This window comes from Heteronotia binoei, chromosome 1 (genome assembly GCF_032191835.1).
Source record: "Heteronotia binoei isolate CCM8104 ecotype False Entrance Well chromosome 1, APGP_CSIRO_Hbin_v1, whole genome shotgun sequence".
In the NCBI taxonomy this organism is placed as follows: Eukaryota; Metazoa; Chordata; class Lepidosauria; order Squamata; family Gekkonidae; genus Heteronotia; species Heteronotia binoei.
In genome coordinates, this window is record NC_083223.1 from 131,673,837 (window position 1) to 131,694,651 (window position 20,815).

General features: G+C 40.8%; 1 protein-coding gene across 2 annotated transcripts in view; it reads left to right on the forward strand.

Annotated features, from left to right (window-relative positions):
* Positions 1–20,815, forward strand: part of TAB2 (TGF-beta activated kinase 1 (MAP3K7) binding protein 2) — a 72,024-nt gene that overhangs the window by 40,752 nt on the left and 10,457 nt on the right. For both annotated transcript variants that reach the window (XM_060240749.1, XM_060240750.1), the window contains exons 2-3: positions 10,354–10,543; positions 15,070–16,570. In XM_060240749.1, coding sequence (XP_060096732.1) covers positions 10,442–10,543; positions 15,070–16,570 — 1,603 coding nt within the window. In that variant the 5' untranslated portion in view covers positions 10,354–10,441. The remainder of the gene's footprint in view (positions 1–10,353; positions 10,544–15,069; positions 16,571–20,815) is intronic.

A 20,815-nucleotide genomic window follows, 5' to 3' on the forward strand; every position in this document is an offset into this window, starting at 1 on the left:
ATGGCATCTACTGACACCTTTCTGGTGCCGGCCAAGCATTTCTAGAACTGCACAGAGCCATATGGAGCTCTTGCCTGGCAGGTTTTCTAATTGGTCATTGGAGATCTGATTGGCTGAACAGATTTTTTTTTAAAGTTGTTTTGCAATAGCTGCTACCACAGCATAAGGATCTTCACTGCATGACTGAAGGTAAACTATGTGTATGTAAAAAAGTATTTTAAAACAATATGTTAATTTTAAAAGGGGGAAACTTCTTCCTGAAATGTGGAGGGGTTACTACAGGACTTATGCATAACCTCAGTCTTTGAAAGTTTGTGGTTGGCTCTGTCTATTTTGGCAGCCATTTTGCAGTTGCATCCACAACCCTGTGTCAGCATTCCATAGGTACATGCAGATTCAGAGAAGTTGGGAACCCTTGCACTAGATGCTGCACCAGATCTTGCATAAGTGGAACTGCACTAAATCCATTTAAGATCCAAGCCTTTGTGTGGAAGTTTGAAATAAACCCTTTCCTTGCCTGAACTCCTTTCCTGATTTTTCTAACTCTAGAAGCTTCAGTGCAGCTCCTGTGTCGCTTCCTCAGTCTTCTGGAGTGCTGGATAAAGGAAGCAGTCAACAGTAAATGCATGTTTGTATTTAGAATTGGAATTTCTTGGAGGAAAGTTCATAGGAGGAAAATATAAGCACATTCATTCACAAATTATACCAATTTCTTTGTATGCATCCATAATTTATATGATCAACAATTATAAGGGAACTATAATTTGCGTGGCATCAGTTTTAAAGAGCATTGCACAATATAGGAAAATATCGTTTTTGTGAAGCTCTTGGCTTCAGCTTTAGATGTCATAAATATATATTGCAAAAAGTGAGGAAGAATGAGAAGGGATATTGGAAAGGTGGTTTCCTTGGGAGAGCTGGAGGATAAACACAGAAGAATCCTTCAGAAGTGGCCAGATGGGTAGTTCCCAGTAAGAGAAGGGAAATTTCAACTTGCTTTAGGCAGTGCTTCTCTTGTTCCCAAGTGGGCACTTGTGTAGCCTATGCAGAGAACTATCTCTGCTTTCATTAAGATTTCCTATGAAAGTGCATGACTCCTTTTTTAAAAAATCAATGTTGCATAACTGTACTATAGTATAACATTTATTTTAGAGCATTCACTTGATTTGGCCTCAGAAAGGGTCAACAACATCAAAGATCCCACTGTTTCTACAGACAGGAACTCCACACACATCAGGAAAGGCATCAGGCACAAAATCGTACATCCCTAGGCAGATGAGAGGGTTGACTTCTAGGTTCCCAGGGCCAGGAAAAATATCCACACATTCTCAATAGATGTGGGCAGAAGGACATTTCCTGTACAGGAAGCCATGAGAATACAATAGCATGGTATTATTGTGTTACCATCTGTGTTACAGGTGCAGCACTGAACAGTGCAACAATAGTTTCACTTCATATATTGATACATTCGCCTGAAAACAGGCACATATATATTAGAAATGTTTCACTGTATTAAATGAACAGCTGTGATTGGCACCATGATAGATTACTTAAGGGTGTGCTAAGGCTTAGGCAATGCTGTTGTGTTTTTTTGTTTGTTTGGGTTCATAAGCTTAACAGTTGTTCCTTGATTATGGAAAGTCACTCTGTATGCACATACACAAAGAAACGGCTCTTCAGATAGGCATTTTGCCAATGTGGCAGCTGACTCCCTAGTAAAATTAAATGCTAGATAGAGTAAATACTGGTACTGCCAGCTGTTGCTGCTCCAGTTTATAGTAAGAGCTGTGATTGGCTTGTCCAGATCTCTTGGGAAATGAAGGTGTGATGACATTCCACACATGGATTGTGAAAATACAAGCAGGTCAGGGGTTATCTTGTAGGTTTACAATGTGAACTAAAGGCCTACAATGCATTTTTTCACATGATACAGCAAGAACAAAAAATGAGGGCATCTCTACAGTGATAAAAAGAACTTCCAGTGTAAGACAGCAGGTGTTGCCTAACTCAGAAATCTGTCTGTGCACATTTCTACATACGTGTATACACATGTATTCTTGGCTATTGCTCCAAATGGATAGTCAGGGAGCAAGCAGAGATGGCTGCATGGTCAGTTCAGTCTGGACACTAAATTTGGCTTTTTTGAACTGTAGTTGTTCATGGGCAAGAATTCACTGGCACGAATACAGCTTTGAAGTCACAGGTTTACCTGTAGTAACACGTGAAAGCAGATTAAGGCTGTTTATTTTAAGCTCATAGAATCCTAAGAGTTGGAAGGGACCTCCAGGATCACTTAGTCCAACCTCCTGCACAATGCAGGAACTTCACAGGTACCTCCCACACACACATACATCCCCAGTCACCCCTGCTTTATGTCCAGAAGATGGCAAAACCCCCCTCCAGAATCCCTTGCCAAACTGGCCTGCAGAAAAATTGTTAATTAACCGCAAAGTGGCAGGCAGCATTTCCCTGGGAATATAAGAAAGGCCACGAGAACTAAGCACTGATGCAACCCTTTCAAGCAGTCTTTAAGATTTATCATTTGGCTTTCGAAAAAGCTGCCTATAGTGGAACGTGGTTCAAGCTAGCGATCACGTGAGGTGATTTTTACCTTAGAAGCAGACATCTTTGGCTGGACTCCTTGTGTGTTGTGAGAAAGGAGGTTTTTTCATCCCTTTGGAATTGAGAATTTCTTCAGGAGTCGACCTAACAGAATGGATTTTCTTGGACTGAATATGTGTGGGATTTCCTTTGAAATAGGTTTTTATCACATGAATTGAGAACTTTCAATATATAAACTTTAATATCTAAAAAGACTTGGGTTTTGTTTTTTGGCTCAGTTGGGTTTTGGCTGTTTTCCAAACTGTGCTGCCACTGTTGGACTTTATCTAATTAACAGAATCAGCATAGCTGTCAGGACTTGGTCTCTAGACCCCTCACCATCTTCATTGCCCTCCTCTGGACACGTTCCAGCTTGTCTATGTCCTTCTTAAGTTGTGGTGCCCAAAACTGGACATGGTACTAGGTGTGATCTAGACACTCTACTTCTGTTGATACAGACCAAAATTACCTTTGCCTTTTTAGCTATTGCATCACACTGCTGATGTGTGTTTAGTGTATGGTCCACTAAGACCCCTAGATCCTTTCCTTGCACATACTACTGCCAAGATAAGTCTTCCCCATCCTATAATGATGCATTTGATTTTTTCAAATCTTTGTTTATCCCCATTAAAATTCATTTTGTTTTAGTCCAGTTTTCCAGCCTGTCAAGATTATTTGGTATCCTGTCTCTGTCTTCTACTGTATTTGCAACTGCTCCCAATTTAGTATCATCTGCAGATTTAATAAGCATTCCCTTTATTCCTTCATCCAAATCATTTATAAAGATACAATTTACAGGTCAGTTAGCCTGCAAAGCTGCCCCCCTAGATTTATGAAAGCTGGCAGAAAAATGACCAGGCAAAGATTGGCACTTGCTAGATAAGTTTTGATAATTTGGCAATAGCTATATTTAGTTCTGGATCACAACATAGAGAATATGATCAGTAGATCTGTGCAAAATGGAAGTAGGGGCAAACCAGGAGGATTTCTCTACAAAGCTAATGGAAGTCCTGGAGCTCTCAGTAGCCATTTTGGAGGTTGCTAGACAACCACAACCCTGCCCTGGATAGCCCAGACTAGCCTAATCTCATCAGATCTTTGTAATCTTAGAAGGGTCTGCCCTGGTCAGTATTTGGAAGAGAGACTACCAAGGAGTCCCAGGATTGTGATGCTTGAGGCAGGCAATGGCATAAGAGAAGCCATGTTGGATCAGGACAATGGCCCATCCAGTCCAACACTGTGTTACACAGTGGCCAAAAAAAATTATATATATATATAGCTGGCTATGCTTGTTGCTTCCACCACCTCCTGTGCCAGTGAATTCCACATGTTAATCACCCTTTGGGTGAAGAAGTACCTCCCTTTATCCGTTCTAACCCGACTGCTCAGCAATTTCATTGAATGCCCACGAGTTCTTGTATTGTGAGAAAGGGAGAAAAGTACTTCTTTCTCTACCTTCTCCATCCCATGCATAATCTTGTAAACCTCTATCATGTCACCCCACAGTCGACGTTTCTCCAAGCTAAAGAGCCTCAAGCGTTTTAACCTTTCTTCATAGAGAAAGTGTTCCAAACCTTTAATCATTCTGGTTGCCCTTTTCTGCACTTTTTCCAATGCTATAATATCCTTTTTGAGGTGCGGTGACCAGAATTGCACACAGTATTCCAAATGAGACCGCACCATCGATTTATACAGGGGCATTATGATACTGGCTGATTTGTTTTCAATTCCCTTCCTAATAATTCCCAGCGTTGGCCTTTTTTATTGCAATTGCACACTATCTTGACATTTTCAGTGAGTTATCTACCACAACCCCAAGATCTCTCTCTTGGTCAGTCTCTGCCAGTTCACACCCCTCAACTTGTATTTGTAGCTGGGATTCATGGCCCCAGTGTGCATTACTTTGCACTTGGCTACAGTGAACCTCATCTGCCACGTTGACGCCCACTCACCCAGCCTCAACAGATCCCTTTGGAGTGCCTTACAATCCTCTCTGGTTCTCACCACCCTGAACAATTTAGTGTCATCTGCAAACTTGGCCACTTCACTGCTTACTCTCAACTCCAAATCATTTATGAACAAGTTAAAGAGCATGGGACCCAGTACTGAGCCCTGCGCACTCCACTGCTTACCGTCCTCCACTGCGAAGACTGCCCATTTATACTCGCTCTCTGCTTCCTATTAATTAGCTAGTTTTTGATCCACAAGAGGACCTGTCCTTTTACTCCATGACTCTTGAGCTTACTAAGGAGCCTTTGTTGAGGAACTTTATCAAAAGGTTTCTGGAAGTCAAGGTAAACAACATCTATCGGGTCTCCTTTGTCCACATGTTTGTTCACCCCCTCAAAGAAATGTAACAGGTTAGTGAGGCAAGATCTTCCCTTACAGAACCCATGCTGAGTCTTCCTCAATAACTCGTGTTCATCAATGTGCCTACTCATTCTGTCCTTGATAATGTTTTCTACCAACTTTCCCGGTATTGAAGTCAGACTGACTGGCCTGTAGTTTCCTGGATCTCCTCTGGAACCCTTTTTAAAGATGGGGGTGACATTTGCTACCTTCCAGTCCTCAGGAACGGAGGCAGATTTCAATGAAAGATTATGTATTTTTGTCAGAAGATCCACAAATTCAACTTGGAATTCTTTCAGAACTCTTGGATGTATGCCATCCAGACCTGGTGACTTATTAGTTTTTAATTTGTCTATCAGTTGTAGGACCTCCTCTCTTGTCACCTCAATCTGATTCAGGTCTTTCAACCTCTTCCAATATAAGTGGTTCTGGAGCAGGCAAATACTTCTCATCTTCCACAGTGAAGACAGAGGCCAAAAATGCATTCAGCTTCTCAGCCATTTCCCTATCCTCCTTCAGTAATCCTTTGACCCCTTGGTCATCCAAGGGCCCCACTGCCTCCTTGGCTGGTTTCCTGCTTCCTGCTTCTTGCAAACCACCACTGAAGTCTCTTGCCCTGAAAACACTGCAGGGCTGTGTGTCAGCTGTGACAACCACAAAGAAAGGGAACCATAACAATATTGCTGAGCCTTCCAAGCCTTGATTGCTGTAAAGCAAAATTAATGGGAGGGAGCATAAGTTCCTTTTTAAAATTTTAGCGCTGGGCTGTTGGTTTGATATTTTCTCGTGGCTTTAATTGGGCTAGGCATCTGTGATCATTACGTTTCTAGCTGCATACAGAGCTTGGTGACAGAAGAGGTGCAGTCTGACAGGGCTGAAGGTGTTGTGCATGTCATGCAGGACAAAACTGCAATGAGGCTCCTCAGTGATAATGAGATTGTCATTTGTCGTCCTTAGATGTTGATGGTAGGGCAGACTTCATCATGACCTGTTAAGTATAGGTTGTTTGCATTGGCTTCAACTTAGGGTAAAACATTTGTTTGGTATAACATGAAAGCATTGCTGACTCCAATGATACCATTGGATTTTGCAATTCATTGTTCCAATTCATTGTACGTGTTTGCCCCAGACCCCAGAACGTTTATTTCTAAATGCTTTGGAATAATGAAAGCATCTTCAGCATGCATATCCAGAAGCATTGCTTTAATGTTGCTGATAATACAGAATAAAATATGGGTGCAATCTCATCAGATCTCGGAAGCAAAGTAAGATTGGCCCTTGCTAATGTTTGTCCCTGTTTAGTATTTGTAAGAGAGACCACCAAGGAATACCGGGGTTGTGATTTGGAGGTAGGCAGTGGCAAACCACCTCTGAATGTCTTTTGTCTTGGAAATCCTATAGGGTCATTATAAGCCAGCTGTGATTTAACAGCATCAACAAAGGTTAATGAGTCATGCAACCTGTAAAGTTCAAGTGTTTCCTTGATTATAATCCAAATTCTGCTTCCATAGTAAACTTGTGGTTTGCATATGAGCCTTAACTACAGGATGACTGTTATGCTTCAGTTAGTCTAAGAATGACTTATAGTTAATACTGCAAGGAAATTGGACTTTACCACTGACTTACTAGTCAGTAAGTTATGGCCGCTTGCAGCATGTGTCTGTGATCAGCGTTCCCTCTAAGCTGAGTTAGCATGAGCTAGCTCACAGATTTTTAGCCTCCCACTCACACATTTTTGTTTTAGCTTGGGAACGATGACCCCAGAACACAATAATTTATGCAGTAGCTCACAACTTTAATGTCAGTAGCTCACAACATAGAATTTTTGTTCACAAGACTCTGCAGCTTAGAGGGAGCATTGTCTGTGATATGTACACATGCCCTATTCAGGTTACAGTGAATATACATGCAGTCTAGCTCAGTTAACATGTTATAGTAAACACACATCTTTCATGTACGTGTTTGGATATCTTTGTAACAAAGAGCCAGTGTGCATTTACTTGCCAGATGAAACTGGGTGCCAGTACCTGGGTAAATGTAGGGTTTAAATTACATTCAGCTGTATGTGCGTTGAGTGTACATACATGAGAAAAATTGTGGTGTGGTGAGTAGGCTCTTGGAGGAGAGCACAGCACTATGGGAAGGCCAAGGAGGACTCCCTGGGTAGTGAAGCCCAGGCTTAAAGAGCCAGGTCCTGGTCTGAGGCCATAGTACCATCCAACAGATTTGTAGCTGAACACGTAAAGTGAATGTCTGTTGGTTCTAATGAACACATTTATGCATGTATTTGTAGGATGTGCATTTGTTCACTGCCACACTTTTGTTTGTGTGAGTAGGGGGGACATGTATGTGCTTTACCAGTTCTTTTCCAAACAGTAAATTAAAAAATATTTGCAACAAATTGGTAGTGATAGCATTTCTGAACTCTCAGGAGCAAAACTAAAGAAAACTTTTTTTATTCACTTACGTGGTGGCTAACCATTGTTTGTATGTTTGCCTTAATTCAGTACACAAATTAATTGGGAATACTATTGACTTCAGGTTGATCCAGTGTCATGAAAATAATTGTGACTTTCCTCATGGAAGTAGATGAGTGGGCAAACTTGTGTTTGGTTTTAGGGATCTACACATCCACTCATTTCTAGTCTGTATGGGCAGCTGACCTTCTCCACTCTGGTTAGTGTCTCTCTTTCATACTTTCAGCAAATAGATCTCTGCTAGACAGAAGGGAACAGCAGAGACTTTGGAGAAGGAAGACTGGTTTCTCCATTTTCATTGTGCTTTTGTAGAAATGGGTTGCTTGTTCATATCTTGTGTGAAGAAAAAAACCCATACAGGTTATCTGTAAATATCTGTGAAGAATATGCGGATGGAGGAGGAGTGCTTTTGCTCTCTTACGACACTCAGCGGATTATGGCTATTAAATCAGTCCAAAATTTGTAGATCCCTGCTCAGTTTTTAGTAGTCCTTACATCTTTAGCTGCCTTATCAATTCACTAGGATGGAAAAGTTCTGCTTTGCATTGATGAAGCTTTTATTTTTTTAAGTTGATTTGTCTGACCAGTATATAACTTCTGACTTTATACTTACTTAGGTTCTTATATACGTTCCTTGTTTCTTTCATATGTTCTTGCTTTTTGTCCCTTTATATTTCAGTGCAATAAAATAGCTTTGTTTCAGTTTTGTAGCTCCAGCTTTGTTTATTGGCAGTTAAGTAAAAAATTTAAGATGTTTCTTAAAGTTATAAGATATAATTCTTTGCAATAATTTGGAAATAATTAATACTTATATATTACCTCTCCTTTCTAACAGAAAATGTAATGTTCCCATACCTATCAGTAGGGCAGCAAAATGAGGCCATCTATCTACAAGGTAGACATTGCTACAGAAAACATTATGTTGTCATCCCCCCCCCCCCAAAAAAAAAGTAAACTTCAAAGAATGCTTCAGCAGGTGTAGAGAGTGCTCTTTGCCATTCAGGCTCCAAGGACTATTGAAAGATGATGACTGTCATGGGAGGTGGGAGGGAATGCAGGAAGTGCATCTCAGTCCGCTAACTTCTTATAGGAGCCTGCAAAGTGAATATTGGAATCAAGGGGTATACACTGAAGCTTTCATTCCCAAACCTACATCATCTCTCATTATCAGTACAGGATATTACATGTTAAGGATTCTGATCTTTTTGAAGCTAAAGAGAGCTAGGGGGGAATAGATGAGGGCTGGAGAAAATGCCCTTTGTCTAATCCTAATTAATAAGCATCCTCCCTCCCACCCAGGACTCCTTAACTTGCTAAGAGGATTCCACCCCTAACAACTTACACTGTTTCACTGTAGGTTGTGAAATTAGAGTAGAGGGATGCATGCTTATCCTCAGTTCTTCATTCCTCTCACCAATTTGCCAATATCGCATGGTGAGGGGTAGAAGTAAAAAATGTCCTGTCATATTATATGGCTTAGGTTTGGGATAGATGAACAGCATCTCATTAAGCTGCCAGCACTGTAGCAGTTTCACAATAGCACCACTCTTCTGAGATAGATGAGCAGCCTACAGACACTGCAAAGATCACACTGTTACTTTGGGTGTTCAGGAATTTTCCAGTTACCCACACACACAGCCATGCATTTTCTCACTAACTGTAATTTAACAGTCAAGTTTACTGATGAGGAAAACAGTGTATATTCAGTCCTTGCCTGATTTTTGTGTTGGGATTAGTTTTCATTGCAGTTTGTCATAAATGGTAGGCCACAGTTCTGACTATGTAATTGTCAATTCCATTAAACATGTAACTGAGAACCTGGAGTTCTTTTAGCTGTTCTTGAACTGCCCTATGCAAGTTCTCTCTTTCCAAAACATGAAGCTGCTATAGCTTGAAGTTTGTGCTGCTCAGAATTACCGTATACATTCCCTGATGAGCTGTGTGGTCGTTCCATGTCAGGGACAGCAACTGCTTGGGACAATAAAATGGCTGCTGGGCATGCCTGTAGCTGAAAATTTTATAGTGAGGAAATATCAGTATGCCAAGTATTCAAGAGGCTTGCCAGGTCTATATCTCAAACCCTTAGACATATTGGGAGACACCTGATGATGTCATAGGCTAGCTGGACTCCATGATGAGTTTGATTTGATGATGTCATATTGAATATCAGTATTAATACTAATTCTTTGATGCACCACTAAGTATGTACAACACAGTGGTGTGAACCCAACCCCCCAGGCTTGAAAGATAATTAACTGGATGAAAGATAATGCACAAGCTGCCTAGGGGAGGGTGGGATATAAATATGATAAAATAAATACTAAATAATTTTTGAAATGTTCATATGAAAATGTGTGGTGTTCATTTTTGCTGTGTCTTGTTTAGAATAAAACAAAGAATGTTTTCTCATATTGCTTTCACCATATAAAAATGCACAGATATGTACAAGTTTCTAACAGGTGCGGAAATCCCTGGACATCCAGTACTGCATTTCAGTATAAACAGCAAAGGGCATTATGTTGTGCTGCTTGTGGACAGGGATGCATTTTGACTAGTATTTGTATTGATTTTTTATGCAAGTTGATGGTTAAAGATCCAAGAGAATTGTAGGCATGTCTTTAGCTGCTCATCATTGCTAGCTTATGCCCTCAAGCCACAGCCCTGATGCACATTGTGTGATACTGCATTTATCCATAGAAATCAGGGCTGAGTTGCATGACAGATTATTGCTCATGTAATTAATTATGTTTGTCTCATGCTCCAGTGGGGATGAAGTGTTGAGGATTTGGTCGGGCCTGCTTCACAGTACATCATCCATATGAACTTTTCCTCTTGTCTTGTGTTGACAAAGCTATGCTTAGAAATTTGGTAGGGTTTTTTTGGGGTGGTTTTTCTTTCATTGAACATTTCTTATTTTTTCTTATAGAAAATGCTGGCACAGAAGAGATGATTGTTCATTGACATTAAGGCGTGGAACTGCCCATTGAACAAAGTCCTGACCTGGCAACTTACGAATGGCCCAAGGAAGCCACCAAATTGATTTTCAGGTTTTACATGACCTGCGTCAAAAATTTCCTGAGGTACCTGAAGTTGTTGTGTCCAGATGCATGTTACAGGTCAGTGCTATGCTATTCTGTTTATGGAGGCACTGTAATCCAGTGCAGATGTTTAAAAAGTACTTACAAAGGCTCTTCAAACTAACTTGCCACACAGGTGTAGGCTTGTCTTTAGTAAACATATTTGCCACCCTGATTTATTTATTTTTATATTGCATAAACTTGCGTTTAGAAGTTACATCTTTTCTCTTGTCGTATTACTTACAATTTTGGAATCTAACCTTCTAAAACTGCTATGTTCTCTTAAAAAAATATGTGCAGTTCTTTTCAAAAGAATATGTGTAAAATAGCTTGTCATTCCAGGAATCATTCCAGGAATCTGATCATTATTGTTTCCAGTATGTCCAGATAGACTAACTGAAACACTTCAGCTGGCTCTACAATAGGTGTGGCAGCCCCATGGATTGGTTCCCATAACTGGGACTTGGATGTTATTGGCATTACAAGTCATAATAGAAAGTGCACTTGGATAAAAGAGTGGAACAGTGGTCTCCCTTTGCTAGAGATCTGATGGTTTGAGCATAACATGAATAAGGGTAGAGTGAGGTTTTCTTCTCTTCTCTGAAGCTGTTTGTCTATTCTTTTATTACAATGGCAGCACCACAGTTCACATGGAATTGGGAGGGGACAACTTTCTCCCTCCAGTCACCTGCCAACTCCAATACATATATTTGGCCAGAGGTGGCTTGCCATTGCCTGCCTTTACAGAACAACCCTGGTATTCCTTGGTGATGTCCCTTTCAAATACTAACCAGGGCTAAGCCTGCTTAACTTCTGAGATATGATGAGATCTTGCTAACCTGGGCTATCCAGGATGGGATAGAAGTTTTGGGGACTTTATTACCATTCTCTATGATGATTCTATCCTCTTTTAGCTTAGTTCATGTTCATGGAAATAGGGAAAGACTGGGAAGGACTACTCTCCATTTGGCCTTGGCCACCTCTGATCCTGCCTCAATGTGAGGAGGGGTTATAATGGTAGGGTCTCCCCTCCATCACTCCCAATGTCTTTTAACATGGGCATCACTTTTAATAGTGAACTTGACAGTCTGTGCCTGTCAGCAGAGTAGTGAAATGGAGCCGGGGTGTGCACATTTTCAGTTTAACAAAGTTCAGTGTAATAGTCATGGTAGTTTGTAGCAAAAACAAACTTGGAAGTCTTGTGGCATTTTAGTGGGCTGTAGTCCAGAAAAGTTTACACTAGAAATCACAAGATTTAATCTTTAATTGTGTCACACAAAACTCCAGGTTGTGTTTGCTGCATGCTTGGAGTTCCCCCTATTAGGTTATTCAAAACAAAAATAATCTCTAAAATATATATTTAAAACTCAGTAGCAGCAGCTCAACTGACTTGCTCAGGAGCCTCAGAATGTTGATGTTAGTTGAGCACTGTTCTTTTATAATAAAATGGGGGAGTTAATTTGACCCATTAAAAAACCCTAACATTCTGAATGGGAAAGTTAGTGGTGATGAGGTGTTCCCCCATTCCTGATCTACCTGTTGCAGTAAGCTGTTAGGGGCTCTGGAAATTTGCAGGCTGAAAGAATCCAGACAGAGGGATGGATTAGGACTGCAGGAAAAGTGCTTAATCCAGTCATTATCAACTTACATACTTGCATATCCAATCACTCAAGTTGAGAGCTAGATGAACAGCATATTGGTCACCTCACTCCAAATCTTAGCACTCAGAGCATAGTATCTGACTACTGAAGATCAGTACTCAGTGAGAAAAAGCTTCTTCCTCTTTCCCCAGGGTCATGCTGTGAAGAGATCCTGATAGTTTATCTCTCATGCTTATTCTTAGACATATACATTGCTTGGAGGACCCCCAACATGTTATATTACTTCGTAGTATGATTACAGAGGGATTACTTGTATAATATTGTGCCACCAAGATTTGCAAGCAATGTCAGTCCAAATTCTTTTTTTCAAATTCTGGACTTGTAACATAAATTGGGCTACATAGAGCAGGGATGTTGAACTCATTTGTTATGAGTTCTGTATCTGACATAAATGAGACCTTGTCGGGCCAGGCCATTTGTGTCATAAAATGTGATGCCAGGTAGCAGAGATATAAGTTTTATAAAGAATGCAGACAAACAGAAAGATTTTGTATCTTTCCCATGTGGTCAAGGGAACTTGGCAGAAGGTAGGTCTGGCTCTTTCCGTCCCTCCCCAGGGGATGAGGTGAGGCAGAGCCTCAGCCAATAGAAGGAAAAGATGCTTGGCTCAGTAGCTCTGCTGTATGATTGAGAGAGCCTGGCAAAGCAAGCACTCTCTCCTCCCCAAAAGAAGAGCTTCAGCCAATGGGAAAAAACAGAGGTTTTCCTTTGTAGCTCATGTGCAATTGAGCAAGCCTGGCAAAGCAAGCTGTGACACAGTGTTACTGAGAGGCACTGCCTGATATAAAAGGAGTACCCCAGTGCAAATAAGAGAGAGGGTCTCCTGTTTCTGGTAAACAAAATGGAGTCCGACCAAAGACAGGCCAAGATAGCACACCATCTAAACGGATGGAGTGGACCCAGTAGACAGCCTGGTTTGGTTGGTGCCTGCAGTCTGTATTTCAGCACAATTTCACCCATTTTCCCCTCCAGCATCCCCGCCCAAATGGGATGCATAATAGCATGGGAACTGCGGGTAAGTACTGCTCTCACTCTGATCTTCTGGAACTTGCCAGTTGTCTCTTCCTCCAGTCTATCACCTCTACCTTGCTAAATTCAATCAAATGCATAACTTGATTGATCCTACCTCTAAAGTCTTTAATCACTTTTCCAAGTGTCAGACAAAACCCAGTAACAAATTATGTAGTCCCTCCAAGCTTATCATCCTAGTGAAATGTGTGAAGTTTCCCAACATAGCAATTCAAGATAGCCATCGATGGAACATCAAAGCCCCTTTGGTAACTACCCACCCCCATCCTCGTACCTCTATAAAGTGTGGGTCAAAAATCCACCTCAGTGTGCATTCTGTAGGGCACCATTTGCAGTCTGTACTACCCGTTACTCATGTAATTGGGTCTATAGGGCGCGCTACGCTGGTCGTTCACGTTCTTCTCCATGCATTTTTCCTTTGGACGGACGTCTCCTCTTCTGGATCAGATGAATATTACCCACTTCAACAACCCTTGAATTCCTCTATCGATAACCTCTATTTTTCTTAGACTCTTGTTTGATTGTATAAAGATATGTGTATATGATTCCTCTTGTTACATACTTGTTACATACATATAGTGTAAACACTATAAAGGATACAATTGCTTGGTCTATTTCTTGGCTGAAAACCCAAACTCCGTATTATTGAAAGCAATGATCTTTGCTCCTAATTCGCTCTACCAAGTCTCTTAGCTAATTTCCCCATTAAAATAAGAGACTTAAAAGCACTGCCTGTAACAACAGAAGGAAGCAGACCTGTTCATGGGCCTGATAGGAACCCTCCAGGGGCCTGATGTGGCCCCTAGGCCGCACGTTTGACACCTCTGACATAGAGGGAGCATGCATATATATTCCTTCAGATCCCAAGAATGTGGCTTTTCGGTGACCTTATTCTTAAACTCCAGCATCAAATTTTAAGTTCCTTGGATTTTACCAGTGATAAGCAAATATAACAACAATAACAACAAAACCTGTTAAAAATCCACTATTTCCTAAGAGTTCCCTATGCAGAAATGCACCATACTATCTAATGACTTGATTTTTGAACCTTGCTTTCCCTATTTCTTTTAGTCAAGGCAACATTTTTTCCCTGGCTGTGATTCTAAAGAAAAGGAAGGTATTTAGCAAGTATTTAGACTTGAAGTCTAAGGTTGCAATCCTGTTCTTACTTATTTGGCAAGTGCTCCTGAACTTCCTGGAGCACTGAAAACACTGTCATTGATATAACACTGCAATAGTAGATTCTAAAAAAATTTCAAAGGGAGGAGTTCAGTGCATTGCAGAAGATGAGCACAACAACCTCAGTTCCCATCTTGCTAGGAAGTTTTCAGTGCTTAGGGGAAAGGAGAATTGGCCTTGAAAGATACATTCCCATTTACAGGTGTCATTTGAGCTGAGTGTCCTCCAAAAAGTTTCTATCAGCAACTTAGGGGCTGCCCAATTACTGTTTAAAGGATCCAGGAGTATTTACCTTTGATGACATATGTCCATATTCTATCTTTGTACGAGATCCATTCCTGCTCATCCTTACTGACACTCTTATAATTAATTGTTTGTTAATATTTGTGACTGCAGCCACTTTGGCTCTTCCTTTGCTGATCCTGCTTTCAAATGATACAATTTCACAAATAATATCAAAGATTAAACAAAGATCTGCAATTTGGGTCTCATTACTAATTTGTGTGTGTGTGTGTGTGTGTGTGTGTGTATTTGGGAAGGGATCCCCCTTTTTCCTTCTCTGTCTCTTAAAAGTTCTGCTGGTATGGCCCCATGCTGTGGATCATGAGTTACCTGTTGAATATCAGTGTTGTTTTGAACTCTTACATTATAAAGCCTTATTATTTCTATTAACACATTTTTTGTGGTTTCTTATAGAATAATAATAATTTGGATGCTTGTTGTGCAGTTCTATCTAAGGAGAGCACAAAATATCTCTACGGGGAAGGAGACATTGGTTTTCCAGATGATTCTGGGATTCCTGGTCTGCGAAATCACATGACATCCCTTAATTTGGATTTGCAGTCACAGAATGTGGTTCTCCATGGAAGAGAAGGAAGTAGAATGAATGGAAGTAGGACTTTATCTCATAGCATTAGTGATGGACACCTTCAAACCAACCAGTCCAACAATGAACTGTTTCAGCAGGAACCACACACTGCTCCAGTACAAGTTCCGCAGGGATTCTTTGGCATATCAAATACTTCTAATCCAGGGCAGCATTTTGGATTTCACTTGGGCAGCAAAGGAACATCTGGTTTGGCTCAGCAAACACCTAGATTCAATCCTATTATGGTAACTTTAGCCCCAAATATTCAACCTGGTCGAAATACTCCTACATCTTTGCACATACATGGCGTACCTCCACCTTCAGTAAACAGTCCACAAGGTAATTCTATCTATATTAGGCCCTACTTCACACCGCCTAGTGGTACGGCTCGCCAGACTCATCAGAATCCAGGCTGGACATCTCAGTTTACTCCCATTCATTCTCAGCAGAACTACCATCCTTCACAACCAAGTCCCTGGACAACTATTCCTACAACCAGCACCCTGCCACATACCTCATCACAGCAATCAACGCACCCAAATCAACAAGGCCATCAGACCTCCCATGTTTATATGCCCATAAGTTCTCCTACTACTCCACAAGCACCTACAATTCATTCATCTGGTAGCTCACAATCTACTTCCACCCAGAGTCAATACAATATTCAAAATATCTCAACAGGACCTCGGAAAAACCAAATTGAAATCAAACTTGAACCGCCACAGAGAAATAATTCATCAAAACTGCGTTCAACTGGGCCTCGGTCATCCTCAAATTCCTCTTCCCTAAACAGCCAGACTTTAAGCAGAAGTCAGCCCACTGTTTATATAGCTGCCAGTCCACCGAATACTGATGAAATTATCACACGAAGTCAGCCAAAGGTCTACATTTCAGCCAATGCCTCTACAGGAGATGAACAGCTTGTACGGAATCAGCCTACACTCTTCATATCAACAAATCCAGGAGTTACCGCGACATCTAGGAATATGTCTGGTCAAGTAAGCATGGGACCTGCATTTATTCACCATCAACCTCCTAAGAGCAGAGCAGCAGGCAATAATGCCACTGCCACTTCTCCCCGAGTAGTGGTTACGCAGCCAAACACAAAATATACTTTTAAAATTACTGTTTCTCCAAATAAACCCCCTGCAGTTTCACCAGGGGTGGTCTCCCCAACCTTTGAACCTACAAATCTTCTAAACCTTCCCGATCACTTTGCAGAGACGGAGGGTATCCAACACCTTCCTGACCCTGTTTTAGCTCATGTCGATAGGATTAGTGAGGCACGGAAACTGAGTATGGGATCCGATGATGCTGCCTATACACAAGGTAATATTTTAATCTAAGTTGTACACATTCCAGCCTTATTGCTTTATTCCAGGAAGTGGAATTAAAAGCATAAACTGTTGTATCGAGCACAAAATTAATATTTAAGAATAGGAACTCCCATCAGTTTTTAATGTCATGTTGAATTAAGCCTCAGTTCTTAAATATCCTCCTTTTTTCCATTCTACTGGAGTGTGTGCTTCATCCAGCATGATACATGCAACCCAGCCTATTGTAGTAATCTAAAAGAGGGATCAGAACTGGCAAAGATAGCTTGAGTGTTCCTAAACTCACCTGAATTGCATTTTGACCAGCATTTCCATAGATATTGTAGCTACATGAGTGCAGTTTGTCTTTACTATCACAAACACTTGGAGTTATGCACAGATTGTTCCCTTTCTTGCTTGGTTACATTTTTGCGTATTCTTCAGACATATCTTGGTAACCGAGGAAAGAAGTTTCTGTTATTCTCACTTCATATTTGTAAATAAGGTTGAACATAAGGGTTTGCATTCAGTAGTTGCCATGCGAATAAATATCCAAGAAATACTGATAAGGTATTTTTGGAGTATTTATTTGACTTGGTAAGTACTGAATCCACACCCTTACTTTAAATCTTATTTACTAATATGAAGTGAGCATATTAGAAACTTCTTTCCTTGGTTACCAAGATATTTTGGGGGATATTTCCTAAGCTGAATCGGATTCTCTGATCTGTAATCAGCTCTGATATAGAGAATCCAGATAAAAGACAATATTATTTGGCTTGACACAGCAATACCAAATCGCAGCTTCTCCTGGCCTGTGGTTTAAACCACAGGACAGAAGCCTCCCAGCCAGGTCTGTGTGCAACAGGGAGAGACCTCTTGCTTCACACACATCCTGGGACCAGTTTCTCCTGGCCTGTGGTTTAAACTGCAGGCCAGGAGAAGCCTGGGTTCACTCGCACCACAGCTTGCAAAATGCATTTGAAGGGGCCATCCCTCCAAGTTATGTGCATATTGGCTTTGGGAAGGAAGATCCTAGGGTTGGACCAATGTGCAAAAGGGGATGGAGTATGTCAAATGGCCTCCCTGGAAGCTAGACGCATCAAACTGGTAGTGGACCTCCCCAGGGTATCTCTCTACCTGCCCTCCAAGTTGTGTGCAGATTGGCTTGTGGGGGATATCTTAGGGTCCAATCTGCAAAAGGGGGGAAATCTGCTGCACAGGCCTCCTTTCAAGCTAAAGGCTAGCTAAAGTTTAATGTTTATTTAGTTCACTTGCTGAGTTGCACCGTGGCTCAGCTTGGTGAGGAACTCAGCAAGCATTTAAAATTTAAATCCCTTCTCCGTTATACCCTGTGGTGACAGTCCCCATAGCGTATAATGAAGCCAATTAAATTAGTCAATTCCAATTATTCCCCATATTGAGAATATCAAGATATACAGAATATTTTTGTACAGTACACCCAAACCTGAAAAATACTGGGTCTCTCTCCCCCCCCCCCCCAATTGGGAGAGAACCTAGAGAGTAGTTTGGATATTAGCCAGTGTTGTTGACTATTAGGCGCTAACGTAATACCCATTTGGATTTCAGTGTATTTTTCTTTAGGTACCTAAGGACTTAATTTGCTTGTGCATTGTCTGAGAGCCTAGGTACCAAAGAAGTTAAAGATGGATGTTGCATAAGATAAGCCAACATTTTTTTTTTTAATGTACAGAGGTCAGCTCATGTATAGAAAATGGTATTATTTGAATAATGCATTTTAGTCTTTTTACTACAGCCATGATAGCTCTAACTGATTACATTTGTAACACAAATGTAAGATTTTTGCATCTGTGGCATGTGCTGAATATAGAAATATAACAACATTATGTTTCTTAAGTTTAGGTAGAGAAATCTTCAGGTTTACCAATGACAGGTCTTGTATTCATTGGTGGCTACCCTGACTGATGGCAGCTCTCCAAGATGCTCATCAGTAAAAGTAGTAGAAAGGTGCAATGTTAAGGTACAAGTTTTATCAAAAGCATAAGAAAAGACTGAATTTGATACTGGAAAGTTTTCTGGAAAACTTTCATGTATAATGCCTACTGAAGAACAGTAGGTGGGTGGTATTTATTTGAGTGTATTAAGAAGCTTAAGGTAGATGAGAGTACACCTAAAGAGGTTACTAGGCACAAAGTTAAAGGCTAGGACCTCAAAGATAGCATTCTTAGAAGTTTTGGTAGTTCTGCATTCAAAGTCAGCTAGATAGGCACAGATCAGGAGTCTCAATGTGTGGATGAGAAAGTGGTGCTGGGAGGAAGGGTTTAGATTTGTTAAGCACTGGGAAATTTTCTGGGACAAGCCGAACATGTACAAAAGAGACAGGTTTCACTTGAGTCAAAAGGAAACCAGGCTGCTGGCAATTAATATCAAAAAGGTGGCAGAGCAGTTTTTAAAATAATCTCAGGGGGGAAAGCTGACAGGAGCTAGGGAGCTTCCACTTTGGGACAAGTCAGTCCAAACAGATGATGGTGTAAACACTCAGGGTAATGTTGATAAGATCATAATAGAACTTGGGAGTGAGGATAGGATGGTGAAGGAGGGCCATGTGTGGTAACGAAGGGACCTAGGGAGGTGAGGGTTGCTGGAGAAAGAACACATAATTGGTGACAATATGCCAGTGCTAGAAGTCTCCAAGCCAAAATGGAGGTATTCGGAGTCCTTGGTTCTCAGTGACAATTTAGATACCATAGGTATCTCAGAAACATAGTGGAGTAGGGGAAATGGGATGCAGTCATACTACTTCATACAGAGAGTGATTAAAATGTGGAATTCACTGCTAGAGGATGTAGTGATGGCCATAGGAATAAACAGCTTTAAAAGGGGATTAGATAAATTCATGGAGGATAAGTCTATCAATGCCTACTAGCCATAGTGGATAAGGGGAACCTCTACATTCAGAGGCACTAAGCCTTCGAATCTCAGAGCCAGAATGCAACATTTGGAGAAGGCCTTGGCCTCTATGCCCTGTTGTTGGCCATCCAGAGGAACTGGTTGGCCACTGGTTAAGACAGGATGTTGGGCTAGATAGACGATTGGTCTGATCCTGCAGGGCTCTTCTTATGTTCTTATCCCTGCATATAAGCTCTATAGGCAGGATAGGGAGGAATGGATTGGTGGAAGTGTTGTATATCAAAGAGGGGCAGGCATAGAATCAAATAAGTTAGACAACATTAGGGGAATTAACTCCATATCTGAAGCAGTATGTGTGGAAATACTGGGCTACAAGGATTACTTAAAAGTGAGTTTGTACTATTGCCTATTTGATCAAACCCTTGAGGCTGATGTTGAGATGGAGAAGGAAATATAAGGGAGGTGATTAAAGCAGATAATGATGCAATACTGAGAGACTTCAACCATCCTCACATTGATTAGGTAATGTGCTCGAATCATGCTGTTGAAATGAGATTCCTAGAAATCATAAATTACTGTGCACTGGATCAGTTGGGCACAGAGCCAGCCACAAGGATAGTGATCTTGGACTTGGTTCTAAGCAAGACTCAAGACCTGGTGAGAGATGTAGAGATTATTGCACCAGTTGGGAACAGTGACCACAGTACTATTAATTTCAGTACTCTTGTTAGTGGAAAGTTACCCCTTAAGTCCAAAACTGTAACATTTGATTTCAAAAGAGGGAACTTTTAAAAATGAGGGGAATTGTTAAAAGGAAGCTGAAAAGGAAACACAAGAGATATTTAAAACCACGCTAATTGAATTCCAGATAGAATGTATTCCACAGATTAGGAAAGGCACTGCCATGTCTAAAAGAATATTGTGTATAAATAACTAAGAATATATTCTATTATTTATACATCCAATTCATGCAGATTCCAATCAATATGTATAATGATTTTTCATAGTCCATATACAAAATTCAAAGCATGGCACAAATTACATCCAGATTTCTAATTAGATTAAAGTGCTTGTGCTATAGAACTTAATTTCAGTTCATCAGTGTTCAAAACGCAGAACTAGGATAGTTGAAGGACACTTCCATTCCACCTCTGACAGAGCCTTTAATTCCATTCCCATAAGCTTTTTCAAAGCAGAGACAGAACATAGTCCTATGCATCCATTCCTTTCAGTACAACTAGAAACCGTCAACGTGTTCCACAATTTTCAAAAAGTGGAAGTTCTGTCTCAGTTAAATAAATTAAATGCCACGGGCTCTGGCAAAAGAAATGTAAATCAGTGATTAGGCATGCAAAAGAGAATGTGAAGA